The 23,891-nt window shown below is 37.0% G+C and overlaps 1 protein-coding gene, 1 long non-coding RNA gene and 1 other non-coding gene across 3 annotated transcripts; 2 read left to right on the top strand and 1 right to left on the bottom strand.

Annotated features, from left to right (window-relative positions):
• The first annotated feature begins 4,703 nt into the window (after positions 1 to 4,703).
• LOC127560790 (uncharacterized) lies at positions 4,704 to 6,380 on the top strand. The gene is made up of 2 exons (XR_007953404.1): positions 4,704 to 5,850; positions 6,065 to 6,380. It is a non-coding gene; the product is annotated as an uncharacterized LOC127560790 (long non-coding RNA).
• TRNAL-CAA (transfer RNA leucine (anticodon CAA)) lies at positions 5,373 to 5,479 on the top strand. The gene is made up of 2 exons: positions 5,373 to 5,410; positions 5,434 to 5,479. It is a non-coding gene; the product is annotated as a tRNA-Leu (tRNA).
• A 3,940-nt stretch (positions 6,381 to 10,320) lies between the features above and the next one.
• Positions 10,321 to 20,771, bottom strand: LOC127560775 (L-amino-acid oxidase-like). The gene is made up of 7 exons (XM_051995636.1): positions 20,672 to 20,771; positions 19,190 to 19,407; positions 18,490 to 18,602; positions 16,735 to 16,936; positions 14,875 to 14,943; positions 14,110 to 14,246; positions 10,321 to 12,124 (listed from the first exon to the last, which is right to left on the bottom strand). The coding sequence occupies exons 1-7, from the start codon at positions 20,682 to 20,684 to the stop codon at positions 11,296 to 11,298; spliced, it is 1,581 nt and encodes a 526-aa protein (XP_051851596.1). The 5' UTR covers positions 20,685 to 20,771; the 3' UTR covers positions 10,321 to 11,295.
• Between the last annotated feature and the right edge of the window lie 3,120 nt (positions 20,772 to 23,891).

Raw genomic sequence — 23,891 nt, 5'->3', positions numbered from 1 at the left:
CAAAGTTTATTACACATTCTCATGAGAAGGGCGTCCTACCCATCCTGCCGACAATCGAAGGGGGGGGGGGGCAGCAGGGTCAACACTTTTAATCCCTAACGAAAATACCCCCTCCCACCACTGACTCTCATCCTAATAAGAGGATCTTACATTCTAAAAGTGGGAACTACCCAAGAAATTGAACTTGACCAATAAGTACATAGTTGCCCATATTTGACTGAAATAGGGAGACACTGATGTCATGGGAGGATAGCAGGAAGGGGACTTAAGTATGTCCTTGACTCAATCTTCAAAGTCCTTCAGGCCCACTCAAACTCTGAAGTAGATGAAGTCTTATTCAATTTTCACAACTGTCTTGAAAGATCTCACCTCATCTCGTTCACTAGGCTTTGCAGTCTTTTTAGAAAACTTACTATACAGTTCTCATTCTAGTCTCTTTCTGGAGATTGCTCAAGAGCCAGGTTATAGATGAAGAGCAGAAAAGATCTACTGAAACTTCGTCGTCCAGGCTCTGAAAATGGGCCTAGTTTGGACCTCACTCACTGGTGCTGTCTCACAGACAAGCAGCTTGGCTTCAAGAGAATTAACAGTATTTTTAAAAATAGATTTCATAATGTCAATTAAAAAAACCCCAAAAAGGCATTTTAAAAAATTGTGTATCAGTATTATAAAAATCTAAACCCAAGACTGATCCACCAAATAAATATGAAGTTGAATTCAATTCAATACCAAACTTTGTACTTATGGTAGTGGTAGGATAAAGTAGTGAGCAAATTTATCTATCCAATCTTATTTATCCTCCCTCCTACTAATTTATTGCCAATCAGGGATCTATAATTTTATTTTAATTCTAATCCCACACTCAGACACAACACCTCAACACAGCAAAATCCCTCAGTATTAAATCTCTCTTTTCTCTCTTTTCTGGGGGATAATATTTCATCAATTGCATCTTCAGAAATACACAGCCAATAAATAAACCCAAATCAACAAATGCTTGCTGTTAACACTATAAAGACAAAGTGCAGAGGAAGAGCAGGTTTGATAAGTAAAGGCAGAGGGGAGCCAAGCAACATCAGGACACTGCTTGGTTTGAGATGGTAAAAGGGAGTTAGAATTTGAGCCAGATATTGAAGCATATGGATAGGAGTTGGATCGATGCAGAATAATAAAGAGAACATTTCAAATTAGGGTATATTATGGACAAAGGTACTAAGACTGAAGAGTATAAATATGTTTAAAGAATAGTGATTTTGATCATCTCAATAGATGCAGAAAAAGCATTTGATAAAATCCAACATCCATTCTTAATAAAAACACTTGAGAGCATAGGAATAAATGGACTTTTCCTTAAAATAGTCAGGAGCATATATTTAAAACCATCAGTAAGCATCATATGTAATGGGGAAAAACTGGAACCTTTCCCAGTAAGATCTGGAGTGAAGCAAGGTTGCGCACTATCACCATTATTATTCAATATCGTATTAGAAACATCAGCCTTTGCAATAAGAGTCGAGAAAGATATTAAAGGAAATAGAGTAGGCAATGAGGAAACCAAACTATCACTCTTTGCAGATGATATATGATGGTATACCTAGAGAACCCCAGAGATTCTACTAAAAAGCTATTAGAAATAATTCATAATTTCAGCAAAGTAGCTGGATGCAAAATAAATCCCCATAAATCCTCAGCATTTTTATACATCACCAACAAAATCCAAAAGCAAGAGATACAAAGAGAAATTTCATTCAGAATAACTGTTGATAGCATAAAATATTTGGGAATCTATCTACCAAAGGAAAGTCAGGAATTATATGAGCAAAATTACAAAAAAGTTTCCACACAAATAAAGTCAGACTTAAATAATTGGAAAAATATTAAGTGCTCTTGGATAGGCCGAGCAAATATAATAAAGATGACAATACTCCCTAAACTAATCTATTTATTTAGTGCTATACCAATCAGACTTCCAAGAAAATATTTTAATGATCTAGAAAAAATAACAACAAAATTCATATGGAACAATAAAAAGTCAAGAATCTCAAGGGAATTAATGGGAAATAAAATCACTTGATTTTTTGCTGAAATTATGAATTATTTCTAATAGCTTTTTAGTAGAATCTCTGGGGTTCTCTAGGTATACCATCATATCATCTGCAAAGAGTGATAGTTTGGTTTCCTCATTGCCTACTCTATTTCCTTTAATATCTTTCTCGACTCTTATTGCAGAGGCTAGCGTTTCTAATACGATGTTGAATAATAATGGTGATAGTGCGCAACCTTGCTTCATTCCAGATCTTACTGAGAAAGGTTCCAGTTTTTCCCCATTGCATATGATGCTTACTGATGGTTTTAAATATATGCTCCTGACTATTTTAAGGAAAAGTCCATTTATTCCTATGCTCTCAAGTGTTTTTATTAAGAATGGATGTTGGATTTTATCAAATGCTTTTTCTGCATCTATTGAGATGATCAAAATCACTATTCTTTAAACATATTTATACTTTTCAGTCTTAGTACCTTTGTCCATAGGTGGCCTAGCTGTACCTGATCTAAAATTATATTATAAAGCAGCAGTCACCAAAACCATTTGGTATTTACTAACAAATAGATTAGTTGATCAGTGAAAAAGGTTAGGTTCACAAGACAGAATAGTCAACTATAGCAATCTAGTGTTTGACAAACCCAAAGATCCTAACTTTTGGGATAAGAATTCATTATTTGATAAAAAAAAAAAAACTGCTGGGATAATTGGAAATTAGTATGGCAGAAATTAGGCATGGACCCACACTTAACACCATATACCAAGATAAGATCAAAATGGGTCCATGACCTAGGCATAAAGAACGAGATTATAAATAAATTAGAGGAACATAGGATAGTTTATCTCTCAGACTTGTGGAGGAAAAAGAAATTTGTGACCAAAGATGAACTAGAGACCATTACTGATCACAAAATAGAAAGTTTTGATTATATCAAATTAAAAAGCCTTTGTACAAACAAGACTAATGCAAACAAGATTAGAAGGGAAGCAACAAACTGGGAAAACATCTTCACAGTTAAAAGTTCTGATAAAGGCCTCATTTCCAAAATATATAGAGAACTGACTCAAATTTATAAGAAATCAAGCCATTCTCCAATTGATAAATGGTCAAAAGATATGAACAGACAATTTTCAGATGATGAAATTGAAACTATTATCACTCATATGAAAGAGTGTTCCAAATCATTATTGATCAGAGAAATGCAAATTAAGACAATTCTGAGATACCACTACACACCTGTCAGATTGGCTAAGATGACAGGAAAAAATAATGATGAATGTTGGAGGGGATGCGGGAAAACTGGGATACTGATGCATTGTTGGTGGAGTTGTGAACGAATCCAACCATTCTGGAGAGCAATCTGGAATTATGCCCAAAAAGTTATCAAATTGTGCATACCCTTTGATCCAGCAGTGTTTCTATTGGGCTTATATCCCAAAGAAATACTAAAGAAGGGAAAGGGACCTGTATGTGCCAAAATGTTTGTAGCAGCCCTGTTTGTAGTGGCTAGAAACTGGAAATTGAATGGATGCCCATCAATTGGAGAATGGCTGGGTAAATTGTGGTATATGAATGTTATGGAATATTATTGTTTTGTAAGAAATGACCAGCAGGATGAATACAGAGAGGCTTGGAGAGACTTACATGAACTGATGCTGAGTGAAATGAGCAGAACCAGGAGATCATTATACACTTCGACAACTATATTGTATGAGGATGTATTCTGATGGAAGTGGATTTCTTTGACAAAGAGACCTAACTGAGTTTCAATTGATAAATGATGGACAGAAGCAGCTACATCCAAAGAAAGAACACTGGGAAAGGAATGTGAACTATTTGCATTTTTGTTTTTCTTCCCGGGTTATTTTTACCTTCTGAATCCAATTCTCCCTGTTCAACAAGAGAACTGTTTGGTTCTGCAAACATATATTGTATCTAGGATATACTGCAACATATCTAACATATATAGGACTGCTTGCCATCTAGGGAAGGGGGTGGAGGGAGGGAGGGGAAAAATCGGAACAGAGGCGAGTGCAAGGGATAATGTTGTAAAAAAAAATTACCCTGGCATGGACTCTGTCAATATAAAGTTATTATTAAATAAAATTTAAAAAAAAAAAAGAATAGTGATTTTGGAGAGACTAATTAAGTTAAGAGAGTATGATATATAAGTAATGGGAATTACAATTTAAAAAGTAGTTTAGGACCATACCATTTGACCTTGAATGTCAAATTAAGGAGGTGGATCTTAAGCTTAGGGTCTTTCAGTAGAAGAATGAACAAAGAACAACAACTCTGATACTAGGGTCTTAAGAAGGAAGACCAGGACTCGTTACTCACCCCTTGCATGATTCTGGGAATAGAACACAGTTAACACTAGAAACTTTCTAAAGTGGATTGGGAAGAAAATGTTTATCTAAGAAATTTCTCATTTGAAAGGAGTTCTTTGGTCTGGTGATAATACTTAAGTGCTTTCTCCCTTTGGATCTTCTGTCAAAGCATTTTGAAATTTCTATTTTTCATAAATACATATACATACATATATATGCTTAAGTGTGTATATATATACATACATACATATATATGTGTGTGTATATATATATATATATATATATATATATATATACACATACAAACACATATAGCAGATTCTTTTTAATTGAGAGTTTTTAGCACTGATGGTAGGGAAAAATGTGCTCATAAGTGGACATTCCTTTTTAATGAAGAACAGGATTAACTGGAAAAAGACTTTAGAGACAATCTGATCCAACTCCCACAGTTAGATGAGAAGATTGATGCCCAGAGAGATTTAACGAGCGATTTGTCCAACGTCCTACAGGTAGTAAGTGAAATCATTTAGTTTATAGATGCTACCGCAGTGTTATTTGGTGATATTAAATTACCTGGCAAAATAAAAGAATTGGTTTTTAAGAGACAAAAAAGCAAGAATTTCAAGGGAATAATTAAGGGAGTAGCTAGGGGACCTAGCCTTACCAGATTTAAAACTACATTATGGAACAATGCTTTGTAGAGAGTTAGGTAATCAATATATGTACTGAATGAATTGCAAATAGATTGTCTCCGTTTCTATTCCCGTAAATTCTGCCTGTTCAAATGGGACCCATGTCTTGCAGTAGAGATTACAACTCACGGGTTCGGTGTTTTCCTAAATTATAGGATAGAAAGAGGCAGCTACAAAGAGAAAGGAGAAAAGCTGAATCAGATGAGAGAAAAAAAAAAAGATTTAAAAAAATAAAAACTGAGTCAAACCACACGTTTTACTTTCGCTTCTTGAATAATGTTCTCTAGGAAATAAAGTATCTGAGTGTCAGGATGGCCGAGTGGTCTAAGGCGCCAGACTCAAGGTAGAACCTTCACTTGTAGAGTGTTCTGGTCTCCGCATGGAGGCGTGGGTTCAAATCCCACTCCTGACACATCTCTTTTATTTCACCCACACTTTTAACAATGATAAATAAATGGCTTTTAGACAGTTGTTTTGTTTTGTTTTTTAAATTAAAAGCAATAATCAACAGTAGTAACCTTCATTTTGAGTCTTTCTGGAGATGAGTGGGTCTCAGTAAACCCGGGGTGTTACCTTCATGTATTTCCCTAACCGGCTCTCGGATCCCAAAGATTTGTGTTTTGGGCGCGCACGCCCCTCCTCCCCAATTTTCCTCATTTATTTTTTTCTGTGTTCTGTTTTTTCTTTCCAATCGGGAGTGGAGTGGAGGTCTAGAGAAGAGAAGCACGGAAAGAGAAACGGCCACGAGAGACCGCCTCCATATTCGGGAACCGACAAAACCAGGTATCAGAGCCGTGGAAGTGCCAGGGAATCTGAACCACTAGTCTTTCTAGTCAGCTAACAACACTCTAGGCTAGGACCAAACCTTTGTATTTAAAGGACGTGTTAAAATCCATCTAAGTATTTTCAAGACTTTGCTTTAGGTTAAGCTACATCAACTAATAAAGACTTTTTTTTTCCTTTCTATTTTTAATTTGTATACTATGTGTTGTCACAGCCTGGCGGAATCCTAACTCTTCACAGCGACACTTAGAGGGGAGATCATGCAACAGCAACAAGCAGCCAACATTTATTGAAGCTTTTATGGAATCCTTAGTCTTATTGCCTTCCCTGGGAAATTTATTTCTGATTTATTCTGTACGTACCATGTTTGTATATGGTTGTTTGCAAGTCGTCTCTCCATTCTCCCCACCCCCACTTTTACAGTGTGAGCTCCTTGAAGGCAGGAGCTATTTTTGTCTTTTCTGTATTTCCAGCTCTTTGCCCATTGCCTGCCACTTTGTTAGGCACTCAATAAATGCTCATCGACTTTTTGGCTTGTCTTGATGCTTACAAAGCAGGGTATGGTACAGTAATGGAAAGAACAGTGACCTGGAGGGGGTTTTGTTTCTTTCCCTGTGAAAATGAGGACATTAAATTAAATAATCCCTAAAATCCCTTTCAGCTCTAAAATTATGATCTCTCCCCTCCCAACCCTAATAACTTTATGAGGCAGATGAGTGTTTTATTTTTCCCATTCTATAGGTGAGGAAACTGAGAGCAGTTAGGATACTTGATCAAGTTACAGTCAATTGATGGGGTCAGCTTGTGGCTACTAATCCAGAATGCTATGCTCTATATCATTGAGTAAAATCTGAGTGAGACCAGTTGTTATAGAAATAGTGTAATGCCAGAGAAACTGAGGCAAGATAGAGATTAGAGAGTTTTTAATATTTTATTTGGGTTTCTGAGAGGGAGAGATTTTCTGGGACCAAAGGATCCATTTTGGTCCCAAGGTTGATGTCTTAAAGCATTCAGCATAGAATGTTTGATTCCAATGATTATCTATGGCTCCAAGTGATCAGGGGAGACAAAGTCAAGGAGTGGAGTCTGAACATTGGTGAATGTGGGTATTTCCAGGAAGGTACCATCAATTCAGTTCTGACAGGTTGGGGCTAGACCATAAATTCTGTTAATTGGGAGTGAAGGTAGGCACTAAGACAGAAAGTCTGGAACAAGAGATATATAAGCATATCTCTTAGTAACTTATCTGCCTATGGAATGCTAATGGTCAGGGCTCCCAGCCCTAATTATCTCAGCCCTAATGGTCAGAAAAGGGGTTTGCAACCAGGGAGATTGAGGCAGAACAATTCAAGGAACTGAGGCAGAACAATAAAAGGAAACTGTGACGCAATAATAATAGCAAACTTTCCTTTCATTCCTTCTTTCTTTCTCTTTCTCCCTACTTTTCCTTCTTATTCTATTTTCCTTCTCCACCTTTCTTTTTTTTTTCCCTCCAAGGGGTATCCTACTCTCTTACTTGAGGGTGCTCTGCCAAAGGAATACCTTCTTCTGATCTCTGAAACCTCCCAAAATGTCTTGGGATTTACCAGTTGGATTTCTTTTTTAAGGATGCCTTGAACCCACAACACTCTGGCTCTCAGTGATTGGTTACCAGTAGGTCCCAGGCCAAGCCTCAGCTGGTCATTGTTTGGGCCCTAATTGATTCGGAATGAATGTAAATTGCAATTGTTTCTGTTTTGGTCAGAAATCCTGAGGATCTTCCTCCTCTCAAATTGAATTACAATTTTTTTTTTGACTGGGTAAAAGAGGTTATCTTACCTAGCCTTAATCACTGAATGGATGTTGCTTCAGTCAAATCTGACCTTAGTTTTAAAAAGCTGAGGTCTCTCACTGCATCCCACTGGCCATTTTTAGTCATCCTGGATCTTTATCTTGCTCTGGAAGAGAAAGTGAGGCTGGTGACTTTGAACTTAGATTCAACTCACTAGCATATTATGGCATAATCTCCTTGATTTCATAGTTCTTTTTAAGAATGAAGGATAAACAACAACAACAACAGTACTAAAAGGAAGTTTCATTGGATTTAGCAAATTTTGTCAGTCTGTCAATAGGCATTAATTAAGAGCTTACTGTGCTAATCACTGGGGCAAGTAAGAAAGGCAATTTAGTTTTTTGTTTTCCTTGTTTTTTGTTTTAGCTAAAATACAGCACCAAGCCAACAGGTAATTATTTATCACAGATACAGGAGGAAAAAAAAAATTGAATCTTAACCCAGAGTCACACCAACTAGCTTTTGTTAACTGGGTGTGTTGGCTATCACTAAAGAGAAATCAGTCTGCTCTTAACAGGAAGAAGTTCCTAGGTAGATACCACTCCTAACATATTGAAGCTGAAATAGTCTAAAAGTGATCCTGAAAAGATGAAATCCAGCAAAGATTGTGTCACCAAATAACTAGCAATATGTCAAATGGGGATAACTAGTGATGGGGATATGGGGATGCCCACTGGGAGCAAGTCCAGTGAGAACAGAAAGAAGATATTGGTAGTCCTGCAGCATAAAGAAATATAAATTTAATTTTTACATCTGAATCTTAGGCACATATATTACCTATGTATATGTTTCCCTGCATGATCTCTATGTATGTCTACTCTTCCCATTGATGGTATGTAAATTTGTGGTAGAGTATACTCTGGATTTATTGCAATTTTTCTTACTCACAATATTGTATGGAACCATACTATACTATTATATTGATTACTATAAAACAATATTATATTATACTACACTACTAATATTAAGTAGTATTTTTTAGTGTTTTAAGATTTCAAAGGGCCTTACAAATATCTTATTTATATTCACAATATTACATGAAGGGAGATGCTATTATCATCCTAATTTTATAGATGAGGGGATTGAAGCAGAGGAAATGACTTGCTCAGCATCTGATGTCAACTCAGGTTTTCTTGACTATAGGTTACTGTGACATCTAGTTGCCTCTAAAGACATCAGATACCTTTGCTGTGTATTTACTTTTGGTTAACCAGAATAAAAATAGGTTTCTCTGAGGGTACAGGGAATTACGGTTTTGAGCAATATCAACTATCCCAGGGTAACTATTTTGTGGACCCCATAGATGAGAAGGGGGTACCCTAAATATTTTCTGGTTGGTTGTTGTCCTTTATTTTCGAAGAGGACCAAAATGGCATAACTATGTTAGAGTAGAGACACACAGTCAGTGTGTCTGACTGTGGCTGATCAGACCAATACAAATTCAGAATGCTCTGCCACAGATGGGACACAAATAGTTCATATGTTGTGATAGCTTTTCTAATTTTGCAATTTCGTGTTTCCTTTGGGCTAATTCAATTCTGCTTTGCTCATAGACCATAGCACTTTTTCTGATGAGGGCTTGCTATGCTGGGTGGTCCTATGCCAGCGTCTCCCATATCATACAATTGATTCTAAAGTTCTTAAGAGATATGTTGAAGAGTATATTTGTATTTCTTTTTCTGACTACCTTGTGAGCACTTAAGCTGTGTGAATTCTCCATAAAATAATTTTTTTGAGGTAAGCATACATTTGGCATTCAAACAACGTGACAGTCCAATGGAGTTATGCTCTCTGCAGTAGAGTTGGAATGCTAGGCACTTAAGTTTGAAAAAGGATCCCAGTGTCTGACATTCTATTCTGTCAGGTGATCTTAAGAATTTTCCTAGGTATTTTAGAATTACAAGATCATGGGTGAAATTCAAAAGAGCCGCTTTAATTGAATAGTTAGGATAGGAGTAATGGCAAAAGTAAAGTGAGTTGGAGGTGAAGTGACTGTAGAAAGCATTTTTTAGGTATCGGCCTGCAAAAGGGAAAGATATGATAGCAAAGGAATTCAGGGTGAAATGTTTTAAAGGTAGTAGCATCTGAGCAGCAGGAGAGGGAAAGGTTGAAAATTAGAGGAGGGAAAAGAGGTAGTCAAACAAAAAATTGACAGAGAAGACAGAAGGGAATGTGATTAGGGGCACAAGTAAAAGGCAAGAGAAAGGCTACCTAAACTTCTGAGAATGCTGAGCTAATGCTATTTGAAGTATAAAACCGATAAAGAGAGGAAGTTCCCCATGTTTATTCTTAATTTTTTCAAATAAGTATAAAATGAAATTCTTTCCTAAGAGAGAAAGGAGAAAAGTTGATATAGATAGATTGAGGAGAGAAGAAAAAGTACTATATAAAACTGCCACTTTGAGATAGTGATATAAATCTTAAAAGCTATAAACTGTAGTCTTCCCAACCTGCTTCCAGTTAAAAGGATTTAACAGATTAGAGAGAGTATACCTGTGGTGAAAAGTGCTTGAACTTTGACCTAAAAGGTGGGAGAAAGAATGACAGGGTTTATCTATGTCAACAAATCCAGAGGTCTTTAAGTTGGCTAGTAGATTACCAATCACTCTACATTTTATCCTTCTTTATTCCCTCTGCCCTTTTGTATATCTTTTTGTGTCCCCAGGGGACTGATTAATGATACAATTAAAATTGTATTGCTAAAAATAACTCCAATTCATTAGCTCGCCTCCATCTCCCAAACCACTCTTTACCTGTTCCTATTTATTGTTTGTCCCTTCATCTCTTAGGATCTCAACATGGAAAGAAAAGTTGCTCAAGTATCAAGATATGAGAGGTAGATCTCATGTGAGATGTGAGCCACAGTGAGGCTCATATAAAGGGACATGTGTGAGGGTAGATAAAATAGACTTAACTCCAAGAAAGACAGAAAGTCTCCTAATTTTTGGAATGCATATTATGTTGTTAATTAAGCATATTAAGCAGGTTTAAATTTGGTTATTGATTTATTGTTAAAAGAAAATGTGACTTATTGGTTAACAAATGCTAATATCAGGCCAATTAGTCCTCTCCTTAGAATACACATTTTGTGCAACTGACATTTAAATGTGATTAATGAACTATAATTCGATATTATAGTTACTGAGATAATTGGGTCAATTGGTCACAATACAGAGCTTCTAAGAGCAAGATTTGGGATTTGATCTCCACCTGATTTTTCTTTATTCTTTATTCCTTAGCTGAAGATGTCATTCAGGCATCTATCTCACAAATGTGCATCATTTATCAAAGGAGAGACAACTTATAGGCCCGTCTCGTTAATCCATCCCTATGACTAAGAAATCATCTAAGAATATGTATGGCCTATTGATGGCAGGTTAGGAATATCTTTTAACATTTGATCATCATAATAATCCTATTAGGTTGGTACCAACAATTATTATTATCTCCATTTTACAGATAAGAAAAGTGAGGACGGTTTGAGGAAGTTAAGTGATTTGCCTATGGTCAAATAGTCAGCATGTGCCAGAGGCAAGATTTAAAAACCTTTAGTCAAGGTTCTTTTCACTATAATACTCTATACTACCTCATCAATGTAAGTGCTTTTTCACTGATTATAACTCTCTCTTAAACCTACTTTCCTTTCTGGCTTCTTTGTCCTCTTTCAATAATCCCACAGCTTCTTGGATATTCTGGGCTGCTCGGAGTCCAGACTTGATGGCTGTATCAATCCAACCATGAGGGAGGGTGGTGTGCTCTCCTGCAAAGTGTATCCTGCCTTCAGGTTTGAAGAGCTCTTGGGAATAATCTACATATTGGTAGGGAGTAAAGAAGGCAAAGCAGCCCATGGAGTAAGGATCTTGGTTCCAACGCTTGACCACAGAGTAGGGACAATAATCCTGAAGCTCCTCCTTGGGGCGATTGTGGATGGCAGCCAAATCTTCTAACACTACGTCCACTGCCCGCTTTTGATCCATGCCAGCAAAGAAGGTAGAATCATCATCCAGGGTATAAGAGGCCAAGATGACTCCTGTTCCATTGGGAAAGTCATGATTGGGGTAGTAGATAAATCGGGAGGGACGGTCAGTTATGGACTTCCCACCATAAATACCATCCTGCTCCCAGAAGCGCTTGGTGCAGGCCAGGATCACCTTGGTGGCACTGTTGTAGTGGATTGAACGCAGGGCATCTTCTTTGCCTGGAGACAGAGGTGGCTGAAAGTGGAGGAGCCGGGCAGCCTTAGCTGTTGTGGCCACAATAGCATAGTTGGCAGTGAGGCGGGCTTGAGGTCGAAGGGGGTCAGGTGTCTGATGGACAATATGGACGTAGTTCCCATCCCTTACTACCTCCTTTGCTTGTGAGTGGAGATGGACAGTGCCAGGGAGGAGGGAGTCATGTAAGGCCTTGGGGAGCTGGTCAAAGCCACCAGTAATTTCCTCAAACCTAAGAGGAGGAAACATGGTGAAACAGTCATGCAAAGAATGAGACAGATTTGGATTTAGTCTTAGACGAAGTCATCTGAGAGGCTGGAGTACTTGCAATTGATTAGCAAATAGAAAAATGGAGCAATTGTCTGTGTGTGTGTGTGTGTGTGTGTGTGTGTGTGTGTGTGTGTGTTCATGGGTTCTCTGCTGCTTTGGTATCAGATTAGTCTGCCAATGTATGGCAATAAAGATTTGGGATCTTCATACATATACTACCAACCAATTAGGGATCACTACCTTGCTCCCTTTTCTTTCTACACACCATTTCAGTGGATGCATGTGGCTTATTTGAACAATATTGACATAAAACTGATTTCATTGGGGATTTTAATTGGGGATTTCCAAAACTGGGATTAAAAATCTCTAGCCTAGACATTCAAGGGTTGCCCCTCTCTTCAAGAAACCCTGTAGCAAGATTAGAAGAGGGAGAGAGACTGAGCTCCTTAGTACCCCATTCCAGCAGATCAAATTGGACTGCACAGTAGAATGTTTTGCATTTCTTTAGGGCCCACCATCTGATTTATTTTAGATTTTGGAGAATGTTGGTTGCTGGCATACATCAGCTTTTTCTAAAAAATTAGATTATAAACTTTGATGCAATTTGAAATTGCAGACAAGAATTTTAATCAATAGAATAAAATTCTATTGATTAACTAGAATTGATTAATTCTAAGATCAATAGAATAAGAATAAAATCTTAGAGAATTGTAAAGGACCTTGGAGATTAGCTTCCCACACAATGCAGGATTCTTCTTTATATGGTCTTACAGATTGTTATCCAGATATTGTTTGAATACCAACAGTGACTTTAGTCAGGTTATCTTAAATCCTTTTAAACCTGTTTATATTTTTAGCTTACATTGGTAAGCTAATATATATTATTAATATATATGCTATGATAATTCATTTTGTCCTAATATTACTTTTTTTCAAGCTTTAAGAACTATTGTTCCTTAGCTTTACTATTTAGAGGTGTATACTTGGGGATGAAATGGAAAGAAATGAAAGAGTAAATCTTGTCAGTTGTTTACCAAAATAAACTTTTGTTTTAGGGATTTGTGACTTTATGAGTGTTCAGATTTTCCTTGCTGACAGATCACATGAGTGTTCAAATTTCCTCTCGCTTGCATAGATCATAACAGTATCTGTGGCTATAAAATTCATGAACTTCTGTGCACTTATTTAGGCTGTTCCACTGACCACAGATGAACAGCCTGGGACTCATACCCCAAATACTTTTCAGTTTGGGATTCTCTGCCAGACATTCAGCTCTATTGATATAGCCCTTTAGAACCCACAATTAATCAATTTCATATTAGGAGAGTGGGCATCAGATCAGGGTTAAAAGAAAAAAAAAACTCCACATACTAAAATCTCCTCCAGCTTGCAATGTGCACATTAACACCACTTTTCCCTAGTGCCAGGTAAGCCTTCTCCTTCCTTTTTCCTTGCTCAGAAACAACAACATCTTGCAGCAACAGAATCAGAGTCCTTCTAAGATCATGGGGTCATTCAGAATGATAGATTTAGAAATGGAAATAGAGTTCATCTAATACAGCTCCCTTATTTTGCAGTTAAAAAAACTGGGACCCAAAGAAATGAAACGACTTGCTTGAGATCACATGGGGACAAATGGCAAAGCCAGGATTTGGACCTGGGCTCCCGATTCTCCGTATTCTCCCTACTCTCCCATTTCCCACTTCACTATACATCCACGTAACATCCCAGGAAAAATCAAGATAATCACATTAGGTCCTACTGCATAGATGCCATTTGACCACTGTACTTTAGAGTCATTGCTTTGATAGATAACTTCTAATCCTTGTCATTTTACCTAGTTTTATGGCTCTCTAGTTTTATGGCTTTATGAAAGCTCAGTTATCCCATATTCTTCTGCTTCTCCTCCCTTTTCACCTCTCTAGCACTTCTTGTCCCAGACCTCACCGGGGATTCTGGAAGAAGAAAATAACTCCTCTTAATGTCTCAGTGAAAGCTTCATAGTAACCAGCATCAGCATTCATGAGATCTCCAATCATCTGCACTGCACCTCGGCTCAGATTTCCTACTTTAATCAGAAATTCCTGTCACAGCAAAGGGGGAAAAAAGAAAATCAGAGATTAAAAAAAAGATATTTGCTTCTTGAGAGATAATAATACTTATCTCTCTAATCCTAGGCAGGACACTTCAGGAAGAAAGGAATCTGAATTAGAAAAACAGATTTCCAGAGAATTTATCTAACATGGATGATCCAGGTTAGTCCAGGCCACTTCCAAATTGCAATGACTTCAAAGTCCTAAAATCTCTTCACTCCCACAGAAAAGAGGCAGGTGGTGGAGGATTAAAATGGTCTGGATTTAGAAAGATCATTTGGGGTCAAATTGCCAGCTCTAATACATTGTGTGGCTAGGATAGCCATGATAACTGTGCAGCAGTGGATAAATTATGTGACTTCTTAGAGCCTGTAAAACAGAGATAAAAATACTTGTGCAACCTCCTCAACTGGGTTGTCATAAGGGAAGATTTTGTAAATCTTAAACTGCTGTGTATATATAAGCTTTATTATGTTAAATTTTTGAGGTACAATCTCTATCCCACCTCAGTAGGGATTAGTGCTAGTCTGATAAATATAACTATAGTCTTTTCTCAATTTTTGTGGAGTGTAGGAGGAAGGTCAGAGGGCCAATAGGGATGTGACACCAAGGGACTGACCTTAGTGGAGAAGGAATCATACTTTTCTAGTATTTGACTGCAGTTGCTCTTTTTCAGCTCTTCCACTACCTGGAGCAGAGGAGAAGAGAATAAAATGTTGAGAAGGGACTTACACTTTTCTCATGATTTACTCCTATCTTCTTTTTTTGTTCACTTTCTCATAATCCCATTCCCACCACCTCTTTTGCAAGCATTCATAGATTTGTTTTGTCTGTGCTGTCTAGTACTGTTTGTGACATTAGAGCTTGATATTCCACTATTCTTAGGCTGGCTGTAGCATGGTGATATCATCAGGGTTATGATTGATGGGTTATACTCTACAAGGGAGGAAATTTTAATAGTTGTACTACTGGGTGACCACATAAATGAACATGGGGAAAGAAAGTAGTGGGGCTACAGATGAAGAGAAAGAAGGGGAGCACATAGATCCATTAGAAAATGATGTTCTCAAACTCAGGAGCCCTAACTGGACCCTGATTACACTAGAGCCTCAGCTTTATCCAATTCCCAAACTTCCTCCTATACATTTCCTACCAAAATTCTAGGAAACAGAAGGAACTGGATCCTAAATATTTGCTTCTAGGACTGTAAATTTTGAATTATGTCATTTTCCTCTTGTGATGTGGAATAAGGGAAATTAAAGAGAAAATAGGTAATAATTTCTCTAGAAGTATAAGAGATTAAATCCACTTGTATATTACTGAAAAGAATTTTTTTTAAAACCAAATTTCCTTTACTTGTTATTTATTGTGTTTCATGTCTTAATTAAACATTTTGAAGATTAGACCTATGTGTCATATGGTCAGGCAATAAAGTGGATTTTATGAGAATTGATAAGCCATGAATTGCATAATTAATTATATAGAGTAGCCATAGAAAAACCATGAGTGTTATTAAAAGATGTTACATCTGTATTGTGTGTTTCCTACTTCCTTATTAAATTGGAAGCTCTTCAGTGATTGTGACTTGTTTTCCTTATCAGCCAGGAAACTTTCTAAATTTAGATAGAGACTGTCCCATTAGATAGAAAACAACCTGAAAAGGGAGAAGGGTTTTTTCTGTCCCATAATAGGTTATGAATTTCCAGAAAGTAAGACCTTCTTATATATCTAATAAATTTCTCCTTCTCACTCATGGTGGGCCTCTAACCTCCATACACTCCATATTGTAAGCAGACACATGAATCCTAAGTTCTCTGGGGTATTGCTACTGAACCATTAGGATCCCCATGCCTTTTTTCTGCTCAGAAGCTGAAATGTTTTATATGTATTATCTCTTTTAATTTCAGTATAAGTTCTCTGAAAGCTTTTTTTTTTTTAAGAACTCTATTTTTAATGCCTGACACATAGTGTTTTTTTTGTGTGTATGTGACTAGGTATCCCTATCTTACAGAGGCTTAAGTACAGCTGATCAATGGTTGCTCTCATTGCTGATCAGCACAGAAATTTTGATCTGTGCCAATTCACCTCTCCTTAAGCAATCTGGTGACCACCCATTCCTAGGGACTCAGGATATTGATGATAACCAATCAACCTTATAGCTCAGAACTTCCAAACTCAAGAGCCTCAAGACTCACCAGGATAAGGATTACAGGTATATTCCATTATACCTGGCAATATATGTTTAAAATTTTTTCTTTAATTTATTCATTCACTTAATCATTAATTCATATCTCTTCATCGTGTCAATTGCTAAGCATAACAATGGATAAATAGAACAAATGCTGAATAGGTTTGGACTCTCACCAGAAATTCAAACTTTTATTAACAAGTAGTAGCCTGAGTTTAGGAACTTCTCCTAGGGGTTTGCCTAGCATGCTAAGGGAAGGATGTCCCAACTCTATCTCTGTTTAAGGCTTACCTTCCTCAGGGATTCATCAAACAATTTGTCAGCTGTTTTCCCTTTTTCATCTGACCGGACTGGATACCCAAGGAGACCAGGATTGGCTTGTACCTCACCAGTCCGTCGACGTACTCCATTGATGAGGACCCATGTTCGGTCATCATATCTGGAGAACTCATTCAGCTTCAACCCAAATTGACTGATAAGTTCACGAGAAAGCCTGGTAGGAACGTAGGTCAGAGGAATTCATGAAGTAAGGCAGACACTCAGAAAGAAAGCAGAAAATTTATGCTGCGCATCATAGCTTCCTTTGTTCATTATTTCTACCTCCAATTCACTTTTCATTTTTTCATGCAGTTACCCTGTTTTATTTTATTTATTTAGTATGATCATCTGCCCTCCTAGGGAAATATCAGAAAATATACCCTGATCTGTAGGGTAGAGAGTGGGGTGAGTACAGCTTGTATATGGAGGCAGAGAAATGGAAGATTAATCCTTTAAGTAAGGAAAATTGGTCTTCTGAAAAAGGAAAACTGAAAAATACTTCCTCAAACCAAATTCATTCTTCCTTACTACAAATATTTCTTTCTTTTTTTCTTGATTCTATTATCAGGAAATTTTTTTGGAGTGGGTTTTAGATTTCCCAAATGATATTTTTTCATTCCTGGAACTGACAACAGAACTTCAGAATTGGGTGGATAGCACTTTAAAGAGCATTCATTCCAATCAATCATTTTATAGATGAGGAAACTGAGACTTAGAGGCAAGAAGTTTTGATTTGCCACAGTCATATTTTGCATTAGGATACAGCCAGCACTAAAATACTCTTGGCTCTTGGTCTAGGGCTCTTTTCAATATATCATGTAGTTGGTGAGCAATTGTTCAAATAAGAAAACATTTGTAAAACACTTAGCATAATGCCTCATATAGTAGGTACTTAATAAATGCTTCTGTCTGAGTCTTACATCTTTTTCTCTGATTTTTTTTTCAACATACAACATATAACAAATTGTACATTGAGTACATACAGCCTACACAATTGTTATCAGTATTCTCTCCTAAATCTTGCCTGCCATGTACAACTTACTTTGAATTACTTTGTATTTATTTCTGGCCATGGAGTATGGAAGAATGGAACTCAAGTTCTATCTCTGACAACATACTAGTCAGGTGTTTAAACAAGTTTGTTGTCTTTCCCATTAGAATGTGAATTCTTAAAAGGCAGGTTTTGTTTTTTAATTTTCTTTATATCCCATTCCTTGGCACATGGAAAAGACTTAATAAATATTTGATGATTGGCTAACCTAGAGAAATTAGGAAAGGGTTTATGAAGAAAGTGGTCTTGTAGAGAACTAAAGTTTCTAAAAATAGGGGTGAGGAGGGAAAGTTTTTCAGGCATAAGGAACAGACTATACAAAGTTTGCACAGAGAAGAAAGACTGAATGTTGCATATTAGAAATAATAAATAAGTCACTTAGTCTGGAAAACAGAATGAAATGGCGGTGGGGTAGTGATGGTGGTAATGTATAAATGAGACTGAAGAGATAGGCTGAAGTAGATTATGAAGGGCTAAAAAAGCTGAAAAAGGCATTTGTAATTTTCCCTAAAGGTAATAATAGGGAGTCACTGAAATTTCCTGACCAGAGAAATGACAACAATGTGTTTTAGGCCTATAACTTTGGTGGCTGTATAAAGGGTGGATTCAAAAGGTGAGACTGGGGATAGAATGGTTGAACGATTTCCAATTAGGAACTGATTACGATAATTGCTTACATGTGGTTGGCAGGGATCCGCATGGCACCAAGTTCAGCATACCACTCTGCCCCAGGCACTCGATGCGTCTCAATTCTCCCACCTACTCGTCCAGAGGCCTCTAGCACAGTAACCTAGAAATATATATTCTATCCAGCCTTAGTGACATCTGGTTTCCCTTTAAACCCTATCCCAGCACAAGGACCAAATCCCTTAGATCTCATCCTGATCACATCTCTCCCCCCTTTTCCCAGATCCTAGATATAGATACTAGTTCCATTCCAGTTTAGATCTTTCTTTCTTACTAATTGGAATGAAAGATTCAGGTATCTGGCCATACACCAGGTCTACTCTCCATCATATTTTCTTGGTTTCTTTGATATTAATGCAGTTAGGTAGTGTAGTGGATAGAGTCGGGTCTGGAGTCAGGAAGACTCATCTTTCTGAGCTCAAATCAGACCTCAAATATTTATTAGCTGTGTGATCCTGGGCAAGTTGCTTAACCCAGTTTGCCCCAGTTTCCTCATATCCAAAATGAGTTGGAGAAGGAAATAGTAAACCACTCTAGTATCTTTGCCAAGAAAATCTCAAATGGGGTCACCAAGAATTGGACATGATGGAGATGATTGAACAATAACCCCCACTCCTTCCCCTTCTCATCCCCTTCTGTCTAAAATCTGAAGTTCTAGGCTCAGTATTCTGGTACCCCCAATTCTTGTACCTGGTGGCCAGCATTCTGTAGGACTTTAGCAGCAGTGAGCCCAGCTATGCCAGCTCCAATCACTACCACACTCTTCTTCTTAGTGGGTGCTCCCAGGCCATCCCGCAATAGTTTGAGCAGGTCTTCATATTGGGGGTCATCAAAGCATTTCACCAGCTCACTATTAAAAGCCTTGGAGAGGGGGCTCAGCAATACTGTACTCATGAGGAAAAGTTTCACTAGGAATGATAGGAGAGAAAGACTAGGATCAGGAGAATAGCTATAACACTAGAGATGTCTGGGATTCCAGACATATCACTAGATTAATGATACAACCTATTGGAATCTCTTCTGTCCTCTCTGGGGTTGGGAGAACCCTAGAACTGACAATAACTTTAAAAAATCACAGCTTACACAAAGTATTTTCCTCATAGCAACCCTAAAAGAAAAGTAACACCATTTAGTATCGTGACTGGCACATGCTAAGTGCTTAATAAGTGATTTTTTCATTTATTCATAATTTTCTCCATTTTCAGAGATAAAAAAATAAAGCACAGAATAGCTAGATGAATTTCCACAGTCACACAGCTAGGATTCCTGACTCCAGGTCCATTAAGGACATTGAGCTCCTAAAGACAGATTGGAGAACTGGTAACAGAAAATAAGAAAATAAAGCTAATTGTTTTAGTGGATAAAAGAGAGAGCTTCATAATTTGTTTTTTTGAGGACAAAAGTCCTGTATGGTTGTCAAGTACTTTAATCTCCTGCTCTGTATTTGGATTTAGAGATTACCTCATCTTTTACTTTGAAGTGAGATGTTATTCCACCCCACTTTGATACCACAAGTTCTTTCAAGATTGATTTTCATTGTCTCTTCATCTTATCCATATGAAGATCATCTTAACATCCAATTTCCTTTTTTTTTTCCTGCTGTAGATGATGCCTATTTCCTCTTGCCCATTTCTCTTTCTTTTAAGGAGGGATAAAGGGCAGGGCCAAGACCAAAGTTAATTGGTCCTCAAACCTTTAATATTGACTTCCATCCACAGCCATATAAACAACAAGTTCTTATTCTTTCTTTAGCCAAGGAGATGGTTAATAAGAAAATAAGACTAATTGTTTTTAGTGGATAAAAGAGAGAGCTTCATAATTTGTTTTTTTGAGGACAAGAGTCTTGTATGGTTGGCAAGATGCTTTAATCTGCTACTCTTTGTATTTGGGTTTAGGATTACCTCATCTTTCTGTTTAAAGATTCCCTTTAGCACTGAGATAAAAGTATGAAGAAGGGAAGATGTGTGTGAAATGGCCTAATAAAACTCCAGAAAGCATTATATTCTATACCTGGAAGACTGAGGGGCAAAAGGGCACCTCTCTTGAATGAGAGAAAGACACTGAACTAAAGAGACAAAGGGGAAAGAAGGAAGGGAAAGGGAGGGCAGAAAGTTAGGGGAAAGAAGAGATTCCCATTAGACTCTCATCCTGGCTCTACCTTTGATTACTTACAGAAGGTGTCCATAGTCCTCAGGTTGTAGAGGGAAATCTTGTTCTCCTGGATGGTTCAAGTTGTATACCTTTGTTGAGAGACTGGTCAGAGGCTGGTAATATATTGTCTTCCTTCTCTTTCCTCTGAACTCTTCCAGCCTCCACCTGTTTAATTACACATCTCTCCTCCCACTCTTAAATCAGTCATTCCCTTCAAGTCTTGAGAAACAGGAAGGAGATATTAGATAGATAAAGAGGGAAACAGTCACAGTTAGATTTTTAGGTTTTTTCAGTATTCTGGTTGGTAGAGCATCTTTAAGGAGAAACTTCATTTAGGCTCCTGATGATAAAGGGTCCCATAGGAGTGAGCACTTTCAGTCCTTTCTCTTGTCCCCACTCCATCCCTGCCATTTTCTAGTTTTATAGTTTATGAGAGAGATGATGCTATTCACCACTTATTTGGAAGGTCCTAGATATAAAGCTGTTCACCAGCTTTTCACCCAGCTATTCCCCAGTCCCTTCCCCATTCCTGATATAATGTTGTATATACTGATATAAAAACTTCTCTAAACTCTCCCTTCTTTCTTTGGAGTTTTGTATGCTACATATCTGACTTTTTTTCCCCCTGAGACAATTGGGTTAAGTGACTTGCCCAGGGTCACAACTAGGAAGTGTTAAGTGTCTGAGACCACTTTTGAACTCAGGTCCTCCTGACTAGGGCTGGTGCTCTATCCACTGCGCCAAACAAGATATTTTGTAACCATTATCTCTGAGAGAAAAAAAAATGAAAATAAAAGAAGAAAAAGACTATCTGAAAATCTTAAAGCACTCAGGTGAATCAGACAAATTAGGAATATTGGGAAGAGAATGAGGAGGAAAAAAGCAATACTTTCCAATCTGCAACCACATCCCACCCATCCCATTCCCTATCCCAGGTATTCCTTCCTACTCTTCAACTTTCTCTCATATCCTAATTCATTCATTCAACAAAAATCCAAGTAATAAACAGACACATAACACTGTACTAAGTGCTGAAGAATATATAAAGATAAGTAAGAGCCTCTTTTTTTTCTCAAGAAGCTTAATCTAGCAAGAAAAATAAGACAAATTATTATCATACAACGGAGAACATGAGAAATGTATGAAAGGTACAAAGAAAATGCTATTAGACTTCTGAAAAGGAAAATACACTTGTTTGACTATAGATAAATCATTTTGCCTCTTTAAGCCTCAGCTTCCTCATTTGTAAAAAGAGGAATTTAAATTACATGATCTCTCAAATCCTACTTATTTTATGAATTTATTATTTCTGAATAGGAAAATCAAATAAAGCTTCATGGAAGGATAATAGAATTTTAATAAGCAGAGATAGCGGAAGGAAGGGATCAGAAAGGGATAAAAAGGGAAGGAATTCTAAGTACAGAGAATAGAATTATTTTTCCCATTTTGCTTCTTCTTCTAGGGTACTCTTCTTTCTAATTATTGCCTATCATTCAAAATGTGGCATAATAATTTGGGGAAAAAAAGCAGAGGCTCAGGAGTCAGAGGACCATAATTCAAACCATACTTTTTATATTTACTACCTGTGTGTTCCTGAACAAATCATTTAATTTTACAAGGCCAAAATTTTTTATTTTTTTTAAATGATGGGGTTAGACTACACAGTCTCTTTTGGTTCTATAATTATGGTTTATTCATTTGACTCATTTGATCATTTTAATATTTCCCAATGCTCCTGGGATTCAATGATTTTTCATTTTGTTTCAATGATTTTCTCAGAAACCTAGTATATTCCCTTTTCTTTTCTCACTTTCCCCTTTTTGCATTGGGTAATTTACATCTAGCTTAAAAATAAATATAACAGGACTGTCAGCTCCTATGCTCTAAAAGGATATGGAAAAATACAGCCTCTGAAAAACACTTACTAATATGAACATCATGTGAAACAAAAGAACCAAAGGGAAGCCCTACAGATTCTTCTACCCCACAAGGGACTATATAAGAAAATGGTACCTGAAACAATTGTCTTCTTCAGGTGTTGGGTTAAGACTGTTTAACAGATGGAAGGAAATTGGGCCCATGCCCATATGGACAGGATCTGGGTAGTACTTAGAAAATGGATCTGAAGTCAGCTTAATCCTAGGTAGATCCTGCTCTATAGGCTTAACCTGAAATGATTGTATAAGGAAATGAACAAGGCCAATGTAATAAGGGTAAGGATGGCCCAAGAAAGTCAGAAACCGTAGCCTGAAGCAGTATAGAGTTTGATCCCAAAAGTTTGGCTCCTGCTCTCCAGTCAGGACTTTAATTCCAGATTAAGGTTGTGAAAGAAAGCAAGTCCCAGACCTAAACAGCCACCACTCCAGAAACTACAATTGGGGAAGTAGGATCAAAATTCATCCATGATATCTAGGACTAAAAAAAGAGTAGAGTCCTTTCTTTTGACTGCAGTGATGTCAGGACCTCCCATATAACACTGTTTTATTCTAGGATTGCAGTAAGAGATGAGACCTGGCCATAACCAGCCCACACAAGAGTGTGGGAAAAAGCACATTTTAGCCATGAAATAATCTTATTATATGACAACTAAAGCTAAAAACATAATCAAAAAACAGAAAACTCTATCACAATATCTTTCTTATGCATTACAAGAATCTCAATATAAAACCTGGAGAAAAAGGAAACAACTACAAAAAAAATCATGATGATAACCTCAGGAAAAAAAAATAATGAACTGGTTTAGAGGGAATAGAAGAACTGAAACAAAAAATCCAAAATGCAATCAGAAGATAATTTTATCTAAGTAGAGGACAAATTAAAAATTGAATGAAACAAAGTGAACTAAATGATTTACTAACGTAACAGGAAATCTTAGAACAAAGCCTAAAGACTGAAGAATAAGACCTAAAATATCTACCATCAAAAGTCAATATGAAACAGAATCATGTTTTGAGAAAAATTCATTGGAAATGCATGGTAGAAAGCTCTGTTTTATTTAGATAACAAATGTTTTTCATGGTCAGATTTTTCAGTTTTATCTATTCTAAAGTTAGACTGAAAGGAAGATATCCTCTGATCATTTCTCTAAGTCAGTGTTACAGAACCCTTTAGGAGCCTAAGTTTCACAGTGTCTGACCTTCTAACACCATCCCTTATCCCCAACCAGTTCTGTCACTCAGATATAGATTATGTCTACAAAGTCTAGTAATGATAAGTGAGGTGGTAATTAAAAGTATCATTA

The sequence above is a fragment of the Antechinus flavipes genome, chromosome 4, assembly GCF_016432865.1.
Source record: "Antechinus flavipes isolate AdamAnt ecotype Samford, QLD, Australia chromosome 4, AdamAnt_v2, whole genome shotgun sequence".
NCBI classification, from domain to species: Eukaryota; Metazoa; Chordata; class Mammalia; order Dasyuromorphia; family Dasyuridae; genus Antechinus; species Antechinus flavipes.
The sequence above is the reverse complement of the archived record's forward strand: the minus strand, read 5'-3'. Positions and strand labels throughout refer to the sequence as shown.

Bases quoted from the DNA above. Each gene is read 5' to 3' on its own strand.
- LOC127560775 (XM_051995636.1), bottom strand. The intron at 18,603-19,189 runs GTACAAGAATTG...ATATATTTCTAG, and splicing joins TACAGAATGCTGGCCACCAG to GTTACTGTGCTAGAGGCCTC. The intron at 14,247-14,874 runs GTCAGTCCCTTG...TTGCTGTGACAG, and splicing joins ATGATTCCTTCTCCACTAAG to GAATTTCTGATTAAAGTAGG.